This window comes from Vulpes lagopus, chromosome 1 (genome assembly GCF_018345385.1).
Source record: "Vulpes lagopus strain Blue_001 chromosome 1, ASM1834538v1, whole genome shotgun sequence".
NCBI classification, from domain to species: domain Eukaryota; kingdom Metazoa; phylum Chordata; class Mammalia; order Carnivora; family Canidae; genus Vulpes; species Vulpes lagopus.
In genome coordinates, this window is record NC_054824.1 from 181,085,750 (window position 1) to 181,102,679 (window position 16,930).

Sequence of the window (16,930 nt, forward strand, 5' to 3'; positions counted from 1 at the left end):
AATGATAATAAAAGGTGATATAAAAGATGCCTATGATATTTTAAACTACTAACTTCTGGTTAAATCTAGTATATTGAAGACACACATTTATCTCTGTGCTGTTTGGAAATGACACTAAAACGATAGTAAATGAATAAAAAGGGTATAAATTAATAAGGAGAAGAGAAATGAAGAAAAAAGCAAAAAGAGAGCAATACAGTTGAAAGGTTTTGTAAAGATGAAACGGAAACAAAGAATGATATCTGACTTAGCAAAATACAGAACACCAAAACCTAGGTGGCAATAAAAGAGAAAATGACCAGTAACTGGAATGTTTGTACCCCACTCCTCAGGATCCTGAAACACTGGTCTGGGAATCTCTTTAAAAACCCTCAGAGGTCCTATTTTCTAGGAATGAAATCCACCACTGTACATACAAAGTTTCTAATTCAGTTTGGTGCCTCTATCTTAAATATAAATGAAGGGCTCAACCACTAGATATTAGAGAAAATATATACAGACGTGAATACAAACATAAAAGGAACTCCAAGTAAACACACAATACAAGCAGCAGATGAGAACTCTAAAAAGTTATCATTAATATTCTTAGGAGCTTAATATAGAAAAAGATGCTACTAGACAAGATAAAATCTAAAAAAAAAGAGATGAAAAAAATTCTGGACAAGAAAGAACTTTTAGACATTCAAAATATAAAAGTTGAAAAAAATTAATATCAATAGAAAGATTAGAAATTAAATCAAGACTATCTCCTAGCAACTAGAATAAAGAGATAAACCAATGGATAATAGGAGGATAAATATTAAAATATCAGGGCATCAATGTCAACGATATAAGAAACAAATCTAAACTCATGGAAGAAAAGTTCTATTTAGGAATAAATTGTACAAAGGTCTAAAGAGCAAAGTACAGCCTTGGGGAACTGGAAAATCAGAAGTTAGTACTGGTATTCTTAATTTTCTTATTTAAATGATTCAACTCTCTAACTCTAGTGCCTAGATTACTATTCTACTATACCTCTCACCAAAAAAGAAAAAAAGATTAATAATACTTTTTTTAAATTTTCAACTCCATACCATGCAAATTACCACATCTTATTTTCTACACTCATTATCACTCAACGAAATAATTTTCATGGAGAATGTTCTTCTACTAAAGCACACTACACTTCCTTGGACAGAGTGCCATTTCTTTCACATATGCAAGCATTTCATATTCATATTTCAACTTTTAATGGCCTGAAGAAAGTGTTATTTCAGGAAAATTTCAGTATGTCATGTAGTTCAAATCTGTATGTTCACATTAAGAGGAGACCTAATCTATTCAATGAGCATGCTGATCTGTTTCTGTCTTGTTCTCAAAAATGCCTAAATAAAGCAAAATTTATTGATTTTAGATAGTTGCACGTCTACCTGTTAATTCTTACACTGTCATTACCACCTTACTCAAATAATGTGAAACTTTTTTGACCTTAATTCTTCCTTCCTGGACCATTATAAAAATAAAAATTACAATAAATATCTGATAATACTAAGTTACTACAAAGTGAGATAATCTTTGTCTACACAAGAATTCTTTTTGCCTTGAATGCTTCTCTTTTTTTTAAGTTCTTATTTTAATTCCGGTTAGTTAACATACAGTGTTGTATTAGCTTCAGGTGTACAATACAGTAAGTGAAGAGTTCCATACATCACCTGGTGTCATCACAACAAATAAATTCCTTAATCCCCATCGCCAATTTAACCCAACTACCCGCCACTCTCCCCTATGGTAACATCAGATTGTTCTGTTTCTTGCTTTGTTTATCTCTCCCTCTATTTTTTCCTCGTTTTGTTTCTTAAATTCCACATATGAGTGAAACCATACGGTATTTGTCTTTGACTTATTTCACTTAGCATTATACTCTCTAGGTCCATCCATGTCATTGCAAATGGAAAGAGTTCATACTTTTTATGGCTGAATAACACTCCATTATTTATTTATATATATAAATATCACATCTTTATTAATTCATCTATTGATGGACATTTGGGCTGCTTCCATACATTGTCTATTGTAAATAATGCTAATATAAACACAGGGGTGTGTGTATATCCAGTTGAATTAGTGTTCTTGTACTCTTTGAGTAAATACCCAGTAGTGCAACTGCTGGATCACATAGTAGTTTTATTTTTAACTTTCTGAGGAATCTCCATTCTGTTTTCCACAGTGCTGCACCAGTTTGCAGTCCCACCAACAGTGCAAATACTTTTCTGTGTTCTGGTTTTTTCATCTTTACATTAGTTTTCATTAGTTTTCTTCCCCTCTCAATTTTCTTTCAAATTGTGAAGATTAACTGAAACAATGTTTCATAAAAGCTAATTTATATAAATATAATTTATCTGTAAGATTATTTAACTGTTTTTGAAAATAAAACAAATTGAATTAAATAATATTTAGATTACTTCTCAAAATGTAATAGTTCTTATTTGTGCTAAATATTTTGTTATCTATGTAATCAATGCTATTTTTTATAATCTCCAAGAATACCAATTCTGGCTGAACTTCATCCTGGTACCAGACTATGTTTGTTCTTAATAAGGATATGCTGGATTTTGTTCTTATCTTCATTCTTTTAATCATCAGTTTCAACACTCAATTCTATTATGTTTATAGCACTGCTAGACACTATGATGTTTTATAACTACCTCTAAAATGATTTCATCTATAAAACAGACTAACTTTTTTTTAAAAAACTATTGCAACAAAGTTGCAATAGAACATGGAACTAGTCAGTTCTATGTCTATCTAGGGAGAAGACAGCAGAATCTAAGGGATGACACTCTGTATGTTAAAATAATTGGAAGAACAGGGAATAAAACTTTTTAAACACTAACTATATGTATGAAAACATGCTAGGTACTTTATCTCACTTAATTATTAAAATAATGCCATAATGTGTAATTGACTAAAGTAAAGAAACTTACCCAGGATCAGGGTCACAAAGTTACCAAATGGCAAGCCTGGGATTAGAACTCTTGATCCATTTGACTGAGCAATATTTGCTCAGGTGTTCTTTATAGATAGCCTATCACCCAATGCAGGCATGCAGTTCTATAATATCTAATCTTTGAATAAACATGTCCAATAACCAGACATTTTCAGGCAGCTAAATAAACTATGACAAAATATATTCTGGCTTAATCTTAAACCAGTCTACTTATAATTTCTGTCCACTGAAGCAAATCCTATCTTCCAAATCTGTTTAACTAATATAAAAGGCATTACTTTTATGCCTTTCAAATTATATTTTGTTCATATGGGCGAATTTCTCAGCAGATAAAGATCTGTTTAATTCTTTTATCTAATGTATTGGTAATTCCTTCCAATTGTAGATGTTAGTACTGCTTCTACGTTTATCATTGTGGATAAAAATTTTAAAAAGGACATGGCCCTCAATATAGTACAAGATCTCTCTCAAAATAACATAAGTCTATCTACCAATAATCTAAGTATGATATTTTAACCAATAGAAGGACTCATAACTTCATTATCTATTGTCTAGTCAATATTTTTCTCTCTACATAATTTGTTCATGAGAAAGAGTGGAACAGACTCTAATTTTTACAGCGCTGCCTGATACATCACTACCTGATACACCAGTGTCACCATAAAGAACTGAGTTTAGTTACACACAACATGCATTTTATAACATATACTGATTCTTGGTGATAACAATTCCTTCTTAAGAATGGAAGTCATTCATATTTTTAAATAAAAACATCATATATCAAAGTGGAGCTATTCTGTAACCTAGTCATGCTCCTAGAAATGTCAGGGAAGCTGGAACATTTTCTGTTGCTAATAAACAATAGCATCTAGAGTAGAGGGTATAAACTGACTACTTGCACACTATCTCTAGCCCATGGGCATATTTTGTTTGGTCAACACCCCTTGTTTAATCAAATAAGTTGCCAGCTTCTAAATCTGAGATACTTCCCTTAAAGATCTGGATTTCTTGTTCCTCTTAAAAATCAAAAGAACTGGTCACATATTTTTCACTCTGTACCTAAAGCTGTGTAATGGCTTTTGTCTTTGCATATGGCATGTCCTATCTGGATCACCAACTAACCCCAACTTCTGTCAGACATTTACCCTACATCTCATTTGAATTCCTTCCTGGTCCCTGTAAGTAATTGCATCCACAATCCTTGATATGAAGCAACTACTCAACAGGAAGTCCTGCTCATTCTTTTGTATGACAAAGAAAATGGTTTGGAGTACACAAAGTAGACAATAATTCAAATATTTAACAAGATTCCATTGTAAGTTTTATTTATTTTTTTAAGATTTCATTTATATATGCATGAGACACAGAGAGAGACAGGCAGAGACATAGGCAGAGGAAGAATCAAGCTCCCTGCGGGGAGCCTGATGTGGAATTCAATCCTAGGACCCCAGGCAAAGGCTCAACCACTGAGCCACCCAGGTGTCCCTCCACTGTAAATTTTAAAGACAAAATGTATAGCAAAAATAACATCTATATTATAAATGTTATAGATTTATAAAACATTATAAATTATATAAACTTACCTCACTGGGTAAGAAATGTTATTCTCAGGTTCTTATTTCTGTGGCTTTTTAGATAATTTCAAACAATATATGTTCAAAGCTATTTCTCACTAACATATAAGCCCTTAAACTGATTATCAATAAGTTAAAATTTTTTTCACTAAATTTTATAGACTCAAAGACAGTAAAAATTTGTTCTCTTACAACTAAACACAAAAATCCTAGAAAGTTAAAAAACTGTACTCAACATACTATAATGGCTTAATATTTTACCTGAATCTTATAAAGCCTGAAAATGTAATTTTCTTAACAAAGAATAATTGACTCTCATAGTCTTGTACACATATATAAATGTAAAACATTAAGACCAATTATTTCTTAAGAAGTCAAGAGATTCTTCAAAGTTTAGTTATAAGACTATTTTCTTAATTTTTCATAAAGACATAAGGCAAAACACAGAGGATATAAAGTCATGAATCCATCTTGTGGCAGTAAGAAGACTTCCCCCCACACTTGTGCTTCCACTATAGGGCTGATAAAACTTTTACATTCAAAAGTCAAAGGTTAAATAAAGGAAAGGAAATGTTTTTTGTCAAATAGTCAGGTAACCACTAACAGTCTAAGTGATCAGCAGGAACCTTAACTTATAGTAATCAAATAAAACTAAGGAAACTGCCTTTCCGTAGAAAAACGTCTAATGTCTAGAGGCTGTTTTTCTGTCTGGAAAATTGACACAAAATGTGTAAAATTGAAACATTCTGCTTCTAAGGGATTTGCCCAAAGGAAGAGTGTGAAAGCTTCAAGTTTGGTATGAGTTAAAGGGGGGAAGGGGAGGGGACTACAAAGGTCCTAAACATCAATCTGTCTTCCTTATTAGGGTATTTCATTTAGAACCCTTGGCAACAATTTTATAGTTCTAAAATTATGTGAATTGAATTAGGAAAAAAAAGTTATTTCTTGCATTTTTGTTAGCCTGTGAAAGCAATTCTAAATACAAACAATGGCAAGATTTAAATTAGTAATATCTCAGAATATTTTTGAAATCTTATTTAAAGCTAAAATAGACATGTCATGGAAAGAGCTAAAGCACACAACCTCAGCTGAAAATTCAAAGTTAAACACCAACTTTTGTACCTGATTTTACCCTGTATTAAAATTTTTAACCATCCTTAATGTATCTCATTTTCATTATGACTTTTAAGGACCTGAAATGTTTTAAACTTTTCAATATCAACAAAACTCAAGAGATATTTATATTTTTCATATATAATTTAAATCATTAAAATACAAAAACTAGAAGGTAATATAAATGAATTTTTTGTTAAGATTACATTCAATCACAATAAGAAAGATAACAAGAGAAATATTAATTTGCATCTAAAAATCTTAAGTCATTTAATGAGAATGACCTCTAATTAATTAATCCAGTATTATCTCACAATAGAATACCTAAGAATAATGCATGATTCAATATAAATGCACTAGTTTTACACGAGACAGCATCATGGGCAAGGTATTATGATTTTTCATATTCAAAAGTCAAAATATATTCCAGGTAAAGATATAAATAACTTATTTTAAAAACTATAATCAGAAAAGAAATTATCTTTGTGCTAAATCTCAACTTTTAAGGAAAAAGAAAACTGAAATGACCAACTGTCAGCTTGAGCATGTGCAAAAACTCTCAACACTTAAAGAGGATACTAAGAAAGCCTTGGAAGTTTTTCCAATTTATAAACTGCTTTACATGCATTCATTCATTTACAAATTGTGACTAAAGCCTACAGTTAATTATTTAGTTTGCTATCCAATAGAAAGATTTGTAAATGTATCTAAACAAGTCATAGAAATGACAGGAGTGAAATACCAAAATTTAAGTAACAGTTAGGTGTTACAAATACAAGTCCTTTATTTTCTTGTTTAAACTTCTTGGGGGATCCCTGGGTGGCGCAGTGGTTTGGCGCTTGCCTTTGGCCCAGGGCGCGATCTTGGAGACCCGGGATCGAATCCCACATCAGGCTCCCGGTGCATGGAGCCTGCTTCTCCCTCTGCCTATGTCTCTGCCTCTCTCTCTCTCTCTCTCTCTCTGTGACTATCATAAATAAATAAAAATTCAAAAAAAATAAATAAATAAACTTCTCTCAATCATCTAGATTTTCCTTAATAAAAGTATTACTTTTGTTATCAGAAAAACATGGATAAAGACATAATTTTCTATGTATTGCTCTTGCAAGTATTTTGTCATTTTTCTAAAATTCTAGCCCTAGTAAAGGCTAAACTCTAAATAGCCTTCGAATTAAGGCTAACCTCTAAAAAGCCTTAGAATTAAGGCTAAACTCTAAAAAGCCTTCGAATTAAGGCTGAATTCTAAGACCAGGATACTCCCACAAAACCGAATGCAAACATTACTCCAAAAGTATTGGACAGCTAGCTACCAGTTAATACTCAGAATACTAGCATAGGTGAGTCTCTCACACAACCCCTGCAAACACCACAGTCCGTAATTAACACACACACACACACACACACACACACACACACACATACACACACACCTAGCCTTCAGATGAAGACTTCTCATTGCTCTAACAAATTCTGTGAATAGTTCAGTGGATAATTCTATCTTCCTTCTTTACCTCAGAAAATTACTAATTAAATTCTATGTCTTGGTTTTATATTGAAACTAAACAAATTTTCTTCCGTTACACCTTCAAAATACAACAGAATTAAATGAGTAGTGTTGGAAGAGAAACAAATAATAGGAAATAAATTATAGATGTAGTAGCATTTCTCCTGCCACCTCACAAACCGTTTCTGCTACGTTAAACATTTTGTGTTGAAATTACGGAAAAACACTAATCTCAGGCTCCACGATGGTGATGGCAAAGTCATTTCAGAAGCAGTATTTTTTTCTCTTCCAAAGGCCATTCTTTCACACACTGTGACTCCAAATCTCAAGAGCACAGAATGAAACGACCCTTTTCATTCTTAATTCTGCTATACCACCATGATAAACTGACTGCCTTTGAAGTGCCTGTAATAAAACACACTAATAAAATAATCTCCTATCCTGCAAACAGACTATATATTTTACCTGACAAAAGATGATCTGGTTAAATTCCCACTGAGTTTTAATGTACTATTTATAGTTCTAACATCGGAATTTTAGAACACGGAAAAACTGATTAAAATGACTCATTCATCATAAAAAAAAAAGGATAAGTGCTGAAGTGCATAAAGTAAAAAAAATTGGAGATCTATTCTTCTAGTCTTTTTTATAGGTATAAACAACCCTATATTAATATGTAAATCTTTCTTATTGTTAACTACTTCTTAAAGTAAATACATTTACATACATAAATAAATTATTCTTTACAATGTAAGAACATGCCATAAATATTACCTTGACACTTCTCATAGTTTCACAATATATCATAAACATTTCTCTGAGTTAGAGTCTGTATGAGTACATAATTTTCCATGATAAATAATATTCCATTCTGTTTGTCATTCATTCATTAATTTATTTATTCAACAAATATCTATTAAGAATTCATTATGTGCTAGGCACTATTGTAGGCACTGGGAGAATATTCTATAAGTGAAAAAAAAACAGAGCATTCTGGTAGGGGGAGGCGGGGCTGCCAGGGAAGACTGGAAATGTACCATAACATACCTAATCAATTCCTATTGAAGGACATTTATATCCCATTATTTGCTATTATAAACCACGCCATAATAGATAACTTTGTTCACACTTTACTGCTCTCTACTGGGAATATTCCTGAGATTTAAAATTCTAGAACTATAAATAACTGAATCAATGAGTATGAGATTTTAGAAATCTGATAGATATTATTAAATTTCTATTCTAAAGGTTATATCATGGTATAGTCCCACAAACAGTATATGACGTGTCTGTTACCCCTCATGCTTATTTTGTTTAATTTCATTTCTGCCAATCTTAATGTGTCCATTTCTTTCATCTTTAGTAAGGCTGAGCATCATTCATAGGTGTATATGCTATTTAAATTTCCTCTGTGAATATATTACTCACATGTCTTTCTTATTCTTCAGTTCTGTGTCATTAACTTGTAGCTACTTATCCTGTATCACAGCTATTAATTCTGTTACAGTGGCTATAAATATATTTCTACCAGTTCATTATTGGTATTTTCAATTTTCATATATTTGTCATCAAACAAAATCTTTCATCATGATACAGGTAAAAAAGCCAATCTTTTTGGCCTCAAGATTCAGTGGTAGTAGGCATATAAAGGCACTCGTTGGGGATCCCTGGGTGGCTCAGCAGTTCAGCACCTGCCTTTGGCCCAGGGCATGATCCTGGAGTCCCAGAAATAAGTCCCACATGACGCTTCCAGTATGGAGCCTGCTTCTTCCTCTGCCTGTGTCTCTGCCTCTCTCTCTCTCTCTCTGTCTATCATGAATAAGTAAATAAAATATTTTAAAAAATAAAAAAAAATAAAGGCACTCATGACTACAATAATTTTCATTTTTATTTATATATTTTGGGGAGGAGGGGCAGAAAGAGAGAGAATATCCCAAGCAGGCTCTATGCCTAGTGTGGAGCCTGACGTAGGGCTCAATCTCACAACTCTGAGATCATGACCAGAGCCGAAATCAGGAGTCAGTTGCTTAACCGATTGAGCCACCCAGGAACTTCTACGGTAATTTTTTAAAACCAACAATGTTTTCTTCCAGTATGTTTAAAGTTTTATCCTTCTTTTCAACAATTATAAAGTTAAATCTAAAGTGGTAGACACCTGATCTGGTTCATAGACAAACCAGGACTCAAAACACCATTATTCCCCTTAATATAGCACTTAAGAGATTTGTTAAAATTATTTTCACAAACATACATTAATTACCTATAGATAGGCATTTACCTATGATAGCTTCCTGAATAAGCATCTGAATTCCATTATATTTTCATTATCTTTCACTATTAAAACTAAATAGTCTTTAATTTACTGGCTATTCTCAACATAGTACACTGTCTTTCAGGACAAAGATTATGCTATGCCATTAAAATCATGAGATGGCAACTTTTGAAAATTTCCCAGGAAAAAATAAGCTGGAGAAGAGAATTTTCTCATTTTAAGACTCTCCTCTGTTTTTTTCATAAAGCTTTGCTAACTATTTCTTAATCTATCAGAAAGCACTATCACATGACAAAAATAAACAAATATAAAAACAACCTTCTTTAAAAAAATATAAAACAACCAATAATGCATACTGTGAAAGGTTTTCCTTATTGGCATATATGATTTTATTTTTTTATTACATTTATATAGTAAAGCCTTATTTCCTGTAGTAAAACTGTTCCAAATTCAAAGAGTACTAAGACACTCAGGTGTTCTTCCACATAAACAAGTTTGATAGCAATAACTTGATTACTGTAACTGTTTTAGAATCTTTCCTACAAATTAATGACCCTGGTTGAAGATATGAATACTGTATCAATCTTTCAGGAATTTAACAAATAGCTTTAGTTCATGTTTGTGCAAATATTTTGAAATAATGTAGGCTTTCCTAAATTTTAACAGAAATTTCTAAGAATGTTTATTCTATAAGCCCATTTTATAGGGACTATTCTGAACATTTAGTACCCATTTGCTAATTTTTTAAAGATTTTATTTATTTATTTATTTATTTGAGAGAGAGAGAGAGAGAGAGAAAGCATGTGCATGCACATTCAGTGGCAGAAGGGGAAGGAGGGGGGAGAATCTTAAGCAGCCTTCACACTGAGTGAGGAACCCAACATAGGGCTACATCTCACAACCCATGAGATCACAACCTGAGCCGAAATCAAGAGTCAGACACTTAAGTGACTGAGCTACCTGGGCACCCCACTATTTGCTAATTATCAATAGGTTCAGTATATTCAAAATATTTTAAGAATTCAAAACAAAGACAAAAGTTCATTCTCTTTAATTATGAATATCAGGAACTCATTTTAGAGGCCGCGAGGTAAAGTTGTAAAATGCAGGTTCAAATATTACAGAAAACTGATGTCTATAACTTATCCTCAACTGGGTCAGTAAAAACAACAATAAGAGAAAGATAAAGACTTTGCATGTATGTGTTTGTGCACGGAGGGGGAAGGAGAGGAAGGAGAAAGGCATGTTAACAATTGTCAATCTAGGGGATATATACACAAGAGTTCACTGCAGTACTCTCAAATTTTGGGGGTAAACTTGACTTTTTTAATGAAAAGATTTAAAAATTCATAGAGAAAAAGTAGAAAGCACCAACAGCTTTGGTCTTTCTGTTAGGACAAACATGCCTTGGGCAGAGTGGTAAGGTTCTACTCCCCTTTAAAGTGTAGCTTTTGAACCTTCAGCATTAAACACAACAATAAAAGGAACCCTCCTCCCCATTTTCCATCCTGTCACCTCTACTCTCACTACACAACCAACTGGCTTCATATTATAAGAATCAGCCTATAGTTTGAAGCATAATACTCTCCCAGATAAAATCTAAGTTTTAAATTCAGTTATTATCCAAATGAAAGAGTTGCTGCCTAAAGAAAGAATGAAGGAACATCCACATTATAAGGTAAGCATTTACTTTCAAATAAAAATTGAAAAATTTTCCAGCTAACAAACGTTCCGGGTAAATTTATAACCTCAACCTCAACAAACGATATGAATGTAGCTAAACAGCAAATGAATAATTTCATATCAGAGTTTTCTCTGTAATATTTTAATTATTATATTAAATGTTACTTCTTCTCCTACAAACACTTCTGTATACAGAAGCTAGCCTGACCAATATCTATATTATAATCATGGTGTAGATCCTATTTTTATGGAAGAGATTTAGATTTCTGATTCATCAAGACATCATAAAGGGAAGCTAACTTTTTAGAGTCCTTCCTTGTCAACAGCCAGCATCTCAAGGCAAATGATGTAAGTGATTGAAGCAGGGCAGGTAGGACTTATGGCAAACTAGTAAATTCATGACACAGCTAAAAACCTGCTGCTTAGTTCTGGCATACTGCTGCTACCAAGAAGTGCAAGACCACAATTAGCAAATATTCCCATTTAGCAAAAGAAATTAGAAATTTGAATTTTATGCAAGACTTCACTAAAATTATAAAGTTGGAAACCTTTTAAATTTTTTTTAAATACCATATGGCCAAATAAAACATATCCAAACATTTTTTTGCCCAGAATCATCAGTTTACAACTTTGCTTTAAAGCAGTAATTCACTTTCAAAAATCCAAATTCTGGCTCAGTGATAAAAAAAGAGCATGTATTAATTTAATTGATTTTTTTGCATCCTGTTCAATAGATGAAACATATATATTATTTGGACTCACATCTTAATATTTAATTTTTCAAAAATAAACCCACAAAAACTAATCTTAAAAGAGCCATTCTTTCAAGAAAAATTTTACTGTTACTGGTAAATCTTTAAATCTAATTGATGCTATATATAGAAAATAAAGTTATTTTTCAATTTACTTGGATCTAGAAAAAACAAACTAAGAATATTATATGCATATTGTAAGCATCCAAAGCATAACAAAGTAGAAAAGAAAGGCACCATTAAAGTATTAATGCATCTAATTTTCTTTTCACTACAAATACTTACCTAAGGATGCACAAGCAAATTTTGCCTCCTGATGTGAGTCTGCAGAATCCAAATCTCTGTTTACTTTCAATGTCTGTCAGTACAAAGGTAAAATGCTGTCCGACTTGATTTTGAGATACTCTAAAATACAGCAATATTATAAAACTTTAATGTGCTTTTTAAATGAGAATTTTCTTAAAGAAAAACAAAGCAAGACTTTATTTACATGCGTCATTGGTTTCACCTTCCCAATCCATTGGTTCTCAAATCTAGAACTAAGTTCTAAAACAAAAATGAGTGTGAAATGTGTAAACTAAGTCATGAGTCAAATATCACAGTAAGTTGTAACTCCCTCCAGGCTGAGCAATTAGGCGTATACTAACCCGTTAATAGAAAATCATAATGTACTTCACTGTAAGTTTGCACATGCCTAAAAGTACTTCTAAAATATTTCATAAATCTGAAAATACTATTAGCGAGACTGTAGACGTGAGAAGCAAGACATGATGACTGATTCTGTTCAACTCCAGTCTCTCTCATTGTGATTATTTTAAGACTGCTTAGACAGCAAATCAGGCTGCTTTAGCATCCAATGGCAGCCACCAGCACCTCTGTTTAATTGTTGCTTCTGGTGACATTCTCACCCAGTAGAGTACCATAAAAATTACTATTAGCATTTTTTAGCATTCTCTTCTAGAGCTGCCTATATACTAAACACAGATTTCCAAGTACAAAATAAGAATACAGGCTCCACGGAAAAGCTTACTACAAAGAACTTTAGCTAATTGTTGACCTAGGTATCACAGTATCATGGTAGGAATCACACCACAGTGTAAGGTGTGCTATAAATCATTATACTGGATCTTTATCACCATTTAAAATACATAAAGACATTTCTTGTTACTATCATCTTGCCATTAGACAACCATAACTGAACATCTGCTTCCTGGTCTCAAGATAAAATACCCATGGCACCTAAAATTTGGTTCTAAAAGAGGCACCAGAATTATGTAATTCCTTTACTACCACTGTGCCAACACTACCAACTATTTCCAACTGTCAGGAAATAGTGCATTTCAAATGCTGAATATTTAACAAACACATTTAAATGGATAGTTTTGAAAAATTTTTTGCAAACTTCAAGAACAACCTCTAGTTCCTGATGTTCCCTCTAGAGCCTGATGTTCACAATATATTTTCCAAGGCTTTTCTTCCTGTATTTTATCTTCGCTATTAAATTGAAAATTCTACCTTTAACAAGCACAACTGATGCTCCAGAAAGGAGGTATAAAAAGGGGTATCATTCATCAGCAATACTTACTAGTATCAATTAGCCCATCATTCAGAGGGCATTATCTTTAACATTGTAAAATTTCAGATTTTTACTAATCTTTACTTAAGCCAAATATTTTCCAAAAATAAATTTTCTTTTAAAACCCTTCATACCATACTCTTAAAAAAACTGATAATAGGGTGTGAAAATCACATGAAAAACAATAAATGATCTGTTTTTATGCTTAAAGGCCTATATATTCTGTGAAACTCCAACTACACACAGGTAATACTCTATTCATTCAGTATTTGTTCAGTAAAATACAAACATAATGAGATTTTCAAAACTGCTGGGAGGATTTCCCTGCAGCCTTCCATAATATTACACTATTTCTATACAGCTATTCTTGGGAGACAACTATCCATGAGTTTTACAATATCACACAGATGGTCTTTTCAATTAGGGTGAAGTGAGATAGAAACCAGGATATATACATCTGATTTTAAAAGACACAATACAAAGGCTCTGATTAGTAATATTTTTTTTCTGCAGGTCCTTACAATATGTACCTGAAGAACAAAAGGAAGAAATGGAACCTTAGGACTTCTCCTAACTGGCCACAGTGGAAAAAACAAAGGATACAATGATGTAAGAAGGCTTTTTCCTTCCAAATATTATTTAATTTTGAACCTCCAGTCCTTTTGTTGTTATTGTTAGAAGCAGAGAAGAGAATGTACATTCCTTTTTATTAAAAAACACAGGAGACAATTTTAAAATGCTAAGATGAGCTGAAGTTACTGTGAATGATGGCTGATACAGTACCTTTCAATGTCAAAGGGGAAACAGAACTTGGGCACACTCTGTAGTACTTCCTGCAAATGCAAATTAAAAAAAAAAGCTTTAGAATATTTTTTAAAATGCAGTTAAAACTTTTTTTTGAGACCTTTTCTAGGGGGAGAAAAAAGTTTGTTTTTTGTTTTTTCTTAAGAAAAATAGCACAGGTTCCTAGACTAAAATAATTGATTATTAAAAAGGAATTAAGTTGGTGCTTTGGCAGATTGCACTGACAATGCCACGGAAGCCCCAGGAGGGAAAGGCCTGGCCTGAAGGGTATTAACACCCTTCACATCCCCGCTGGGATTCCCTTCAACAAGGCCATATGGATTTTACAAGAAGCACCGCACCATATGGGTAAGCTACGTCTGCTGCTACTTGTACCGCAGACTAGCCACAGGGACTTCTGACAGATCCTGGCTCAAAAATATAAATGTTGTTTCAATTAAAATGCAGGCAGAGAAAAGGGAATGAAGTTGGCAGCAGCATGAATTACTGAGAGGTATAACAACTCTACATGTCCCATAGTAAAACGGTTAAGAAAAAAAAAGACTTTCTATAGCTAAAGAAACATTTTTGTATGTTTCAACTTTAGGTAAATTCAACAACAGTAACACTAAGTTTATCTCAAATAACATGTCTCTAAAAAAATGTGTATCTAAAAATAAGCCTTTAAACGTAAAACAATATAGCTTCTATTCTATTCCGCGCACTTTCGTTTATGAATTGCTTAATATGAAAATTATGTTTTAATTAAACATAGAAAATAACCTGCAGTGATTTTATAGCCATTATAAAATAATTTTAAAAGCTTTTAGAAATCATACATGTTATAATCATAACAAAATATAAATAACTGTCAGATACTTGGCAAAAAATACAAAAATATTTATTTTGTTATATATGAAAACATTAACTCTGATTCTAAAAGTTAAGTTTTAGAATTGAAGATAATATCATATTATAAGTTCAAAACCAGGTAATTTTACAAGACAAAGCAGAGATTTATGAGAATGTTTCCTATTAAAAAGAAAAAAGAGCAAATATCTTAATGCTGTAGTCACCCCCCACCAAAAAATACTACCTCTTTACCAATAAAACTTACATCCAGAGAAATAATTTATACCTGCATATTTAAGCCTTCTACAGAATCATGGTATTGAGTGTTTTAACATAAAATTTATCATATGCTTTTTTACTGCAATAAGGTATTAACTAATAATAAAACATTGTAAAATTCCAAAGCTAATACCTAAGAAAGCTTCAAGACCTTAAAACATTGAAGCAGAAAGAAAAGCAGCATGTAAAAAAAGCAATCCTTCTATCTTTAAAGCAGAGTACCCTGGTTTGCTTATGAACATGTAACTGAACACTGAAAACAGTTCACTACAAATAAGAACAGTTCATCTGTCCATTGCTAATCCTTATCTTGTGTTACAAAATGTGAAGCTATTTACCATATTTACGACACATATGAACACTATTTCAATACCCCCCTGCAAAGTTGTTCATATAATTTTTGTAACAATAGATATATATTCAAACCTCATTGCCTATTTCTAAATATATCCAAATTAGTAATATATTTCACAGCAATTTTAAGACTCAAATTAAGAAGAATGTTTCCCAGTTAGTTGCTCAATCTTTCACACCCTCCCCCTCCCTTCTTCCACAAGCAACACACATGCACACACTTCTGCAAAACAGCCTCAGCTCGCTTCCCAACTGGCAGAAGCATCCCTCAGGGGACAAGTCTTTAAACCTCCGCACTCTTTAAAATTCAACCAGCCAGCAGGTCTATAGACTAGTGTATAAACAGTATAGACAAAAAAATCCTCTCTCAGCTTATGTCAGTGACAAAGCAGCTCAGCAGTTGACTGTTTCTCCCCTGACAGTATAAGCTGGGTTTACACAGATCAATAGCTGAAAGTCCTACCTAGCTCCCAGGGCTCGGTTTTCTTCCTTAATTACAGGTGCTATTCAAACTGAAGTTAAAAAAGAAAAGAGAAAGAGAGAGGTTGAAGGGAGAATAAGATACATGCAAATAGTTGTTGGGTTTTTTTTTTATTCTTTTAGCAATAATGTTAATTGAAAATGTACTTTTATATGTATTGGAATTGTCCATAAAGTCTGACGTTTCCATCATAAAGTGTTTTTGGTATCATACACACATGCACAGTAGATTGGGATCCACAGATTATGTGAAAGATTTAAGATAAAACTCTTCAAAAGTTATGTTTCTCTGTTTACTTCAGGCTTTTGTTTCCAGGAAATACTTAATTTCCTCAGCCAAGAAAAGTTATTTGAAATTTCCAAACCATCTTAATTCTCTAAAATATTTTATGTTTATACAAAAAAAAATACATTGATGAAAATGTCAAATGTTAAAAATAGTAATGACAAAAAGAATGAAATAGAATATACGTCAATAGCAAAATACAAAGGGCATGATACACATATATCTATATACATATACTCTAAAAACAACACATCTACCTTCATATGAATGACTAGAAATAAGGACTGGTGAAAATCTATATGTTAGGGTGTGGGTTTTTTTGGTACCATATCCCAGATCTGTATTAATAAGCTTTATGGTCAAATTGAGCTCATAAAAGAGAGCAAACTGCCAGTGTTAGAAGGGTTTGTTAACTCTTTATCCCATGAGGCTACTG

The 16,930-nt window shown here is 32.4% G+C and overlaps 1 protein-coding gene across 4 annotated transcripts in view; it reads right to left on the minus strand.

Moving 5' to 3' along the window:
* DENND1B (DENN domain containing 1B) overlaps positions 1–16,930 on the minus strand; it is a 259,630-nt gene that overhangs the window by 146,648 nt on the left and 96,052 nt on the right. For all 4 annotated transcript variants that reach the window (XM_041758344.1, XM_041758353.1, XM_041758364.1 and 1 more), the window contains exons 4-5: positions 14,244–14,293; positions 12,170–12,289 (exon numbers count right to left, since the gene is read on the minus strand). In XM_041758344.1, the coding sequence (XP_041614278.1) occupies positions 12,170–12,289; positions 14,244–14,293 (170 nt within the window). The remainder of the gene's footprint in view (positions 1–12,169; positions 12,290–14,243; positions 14,294–16,930) is intronic.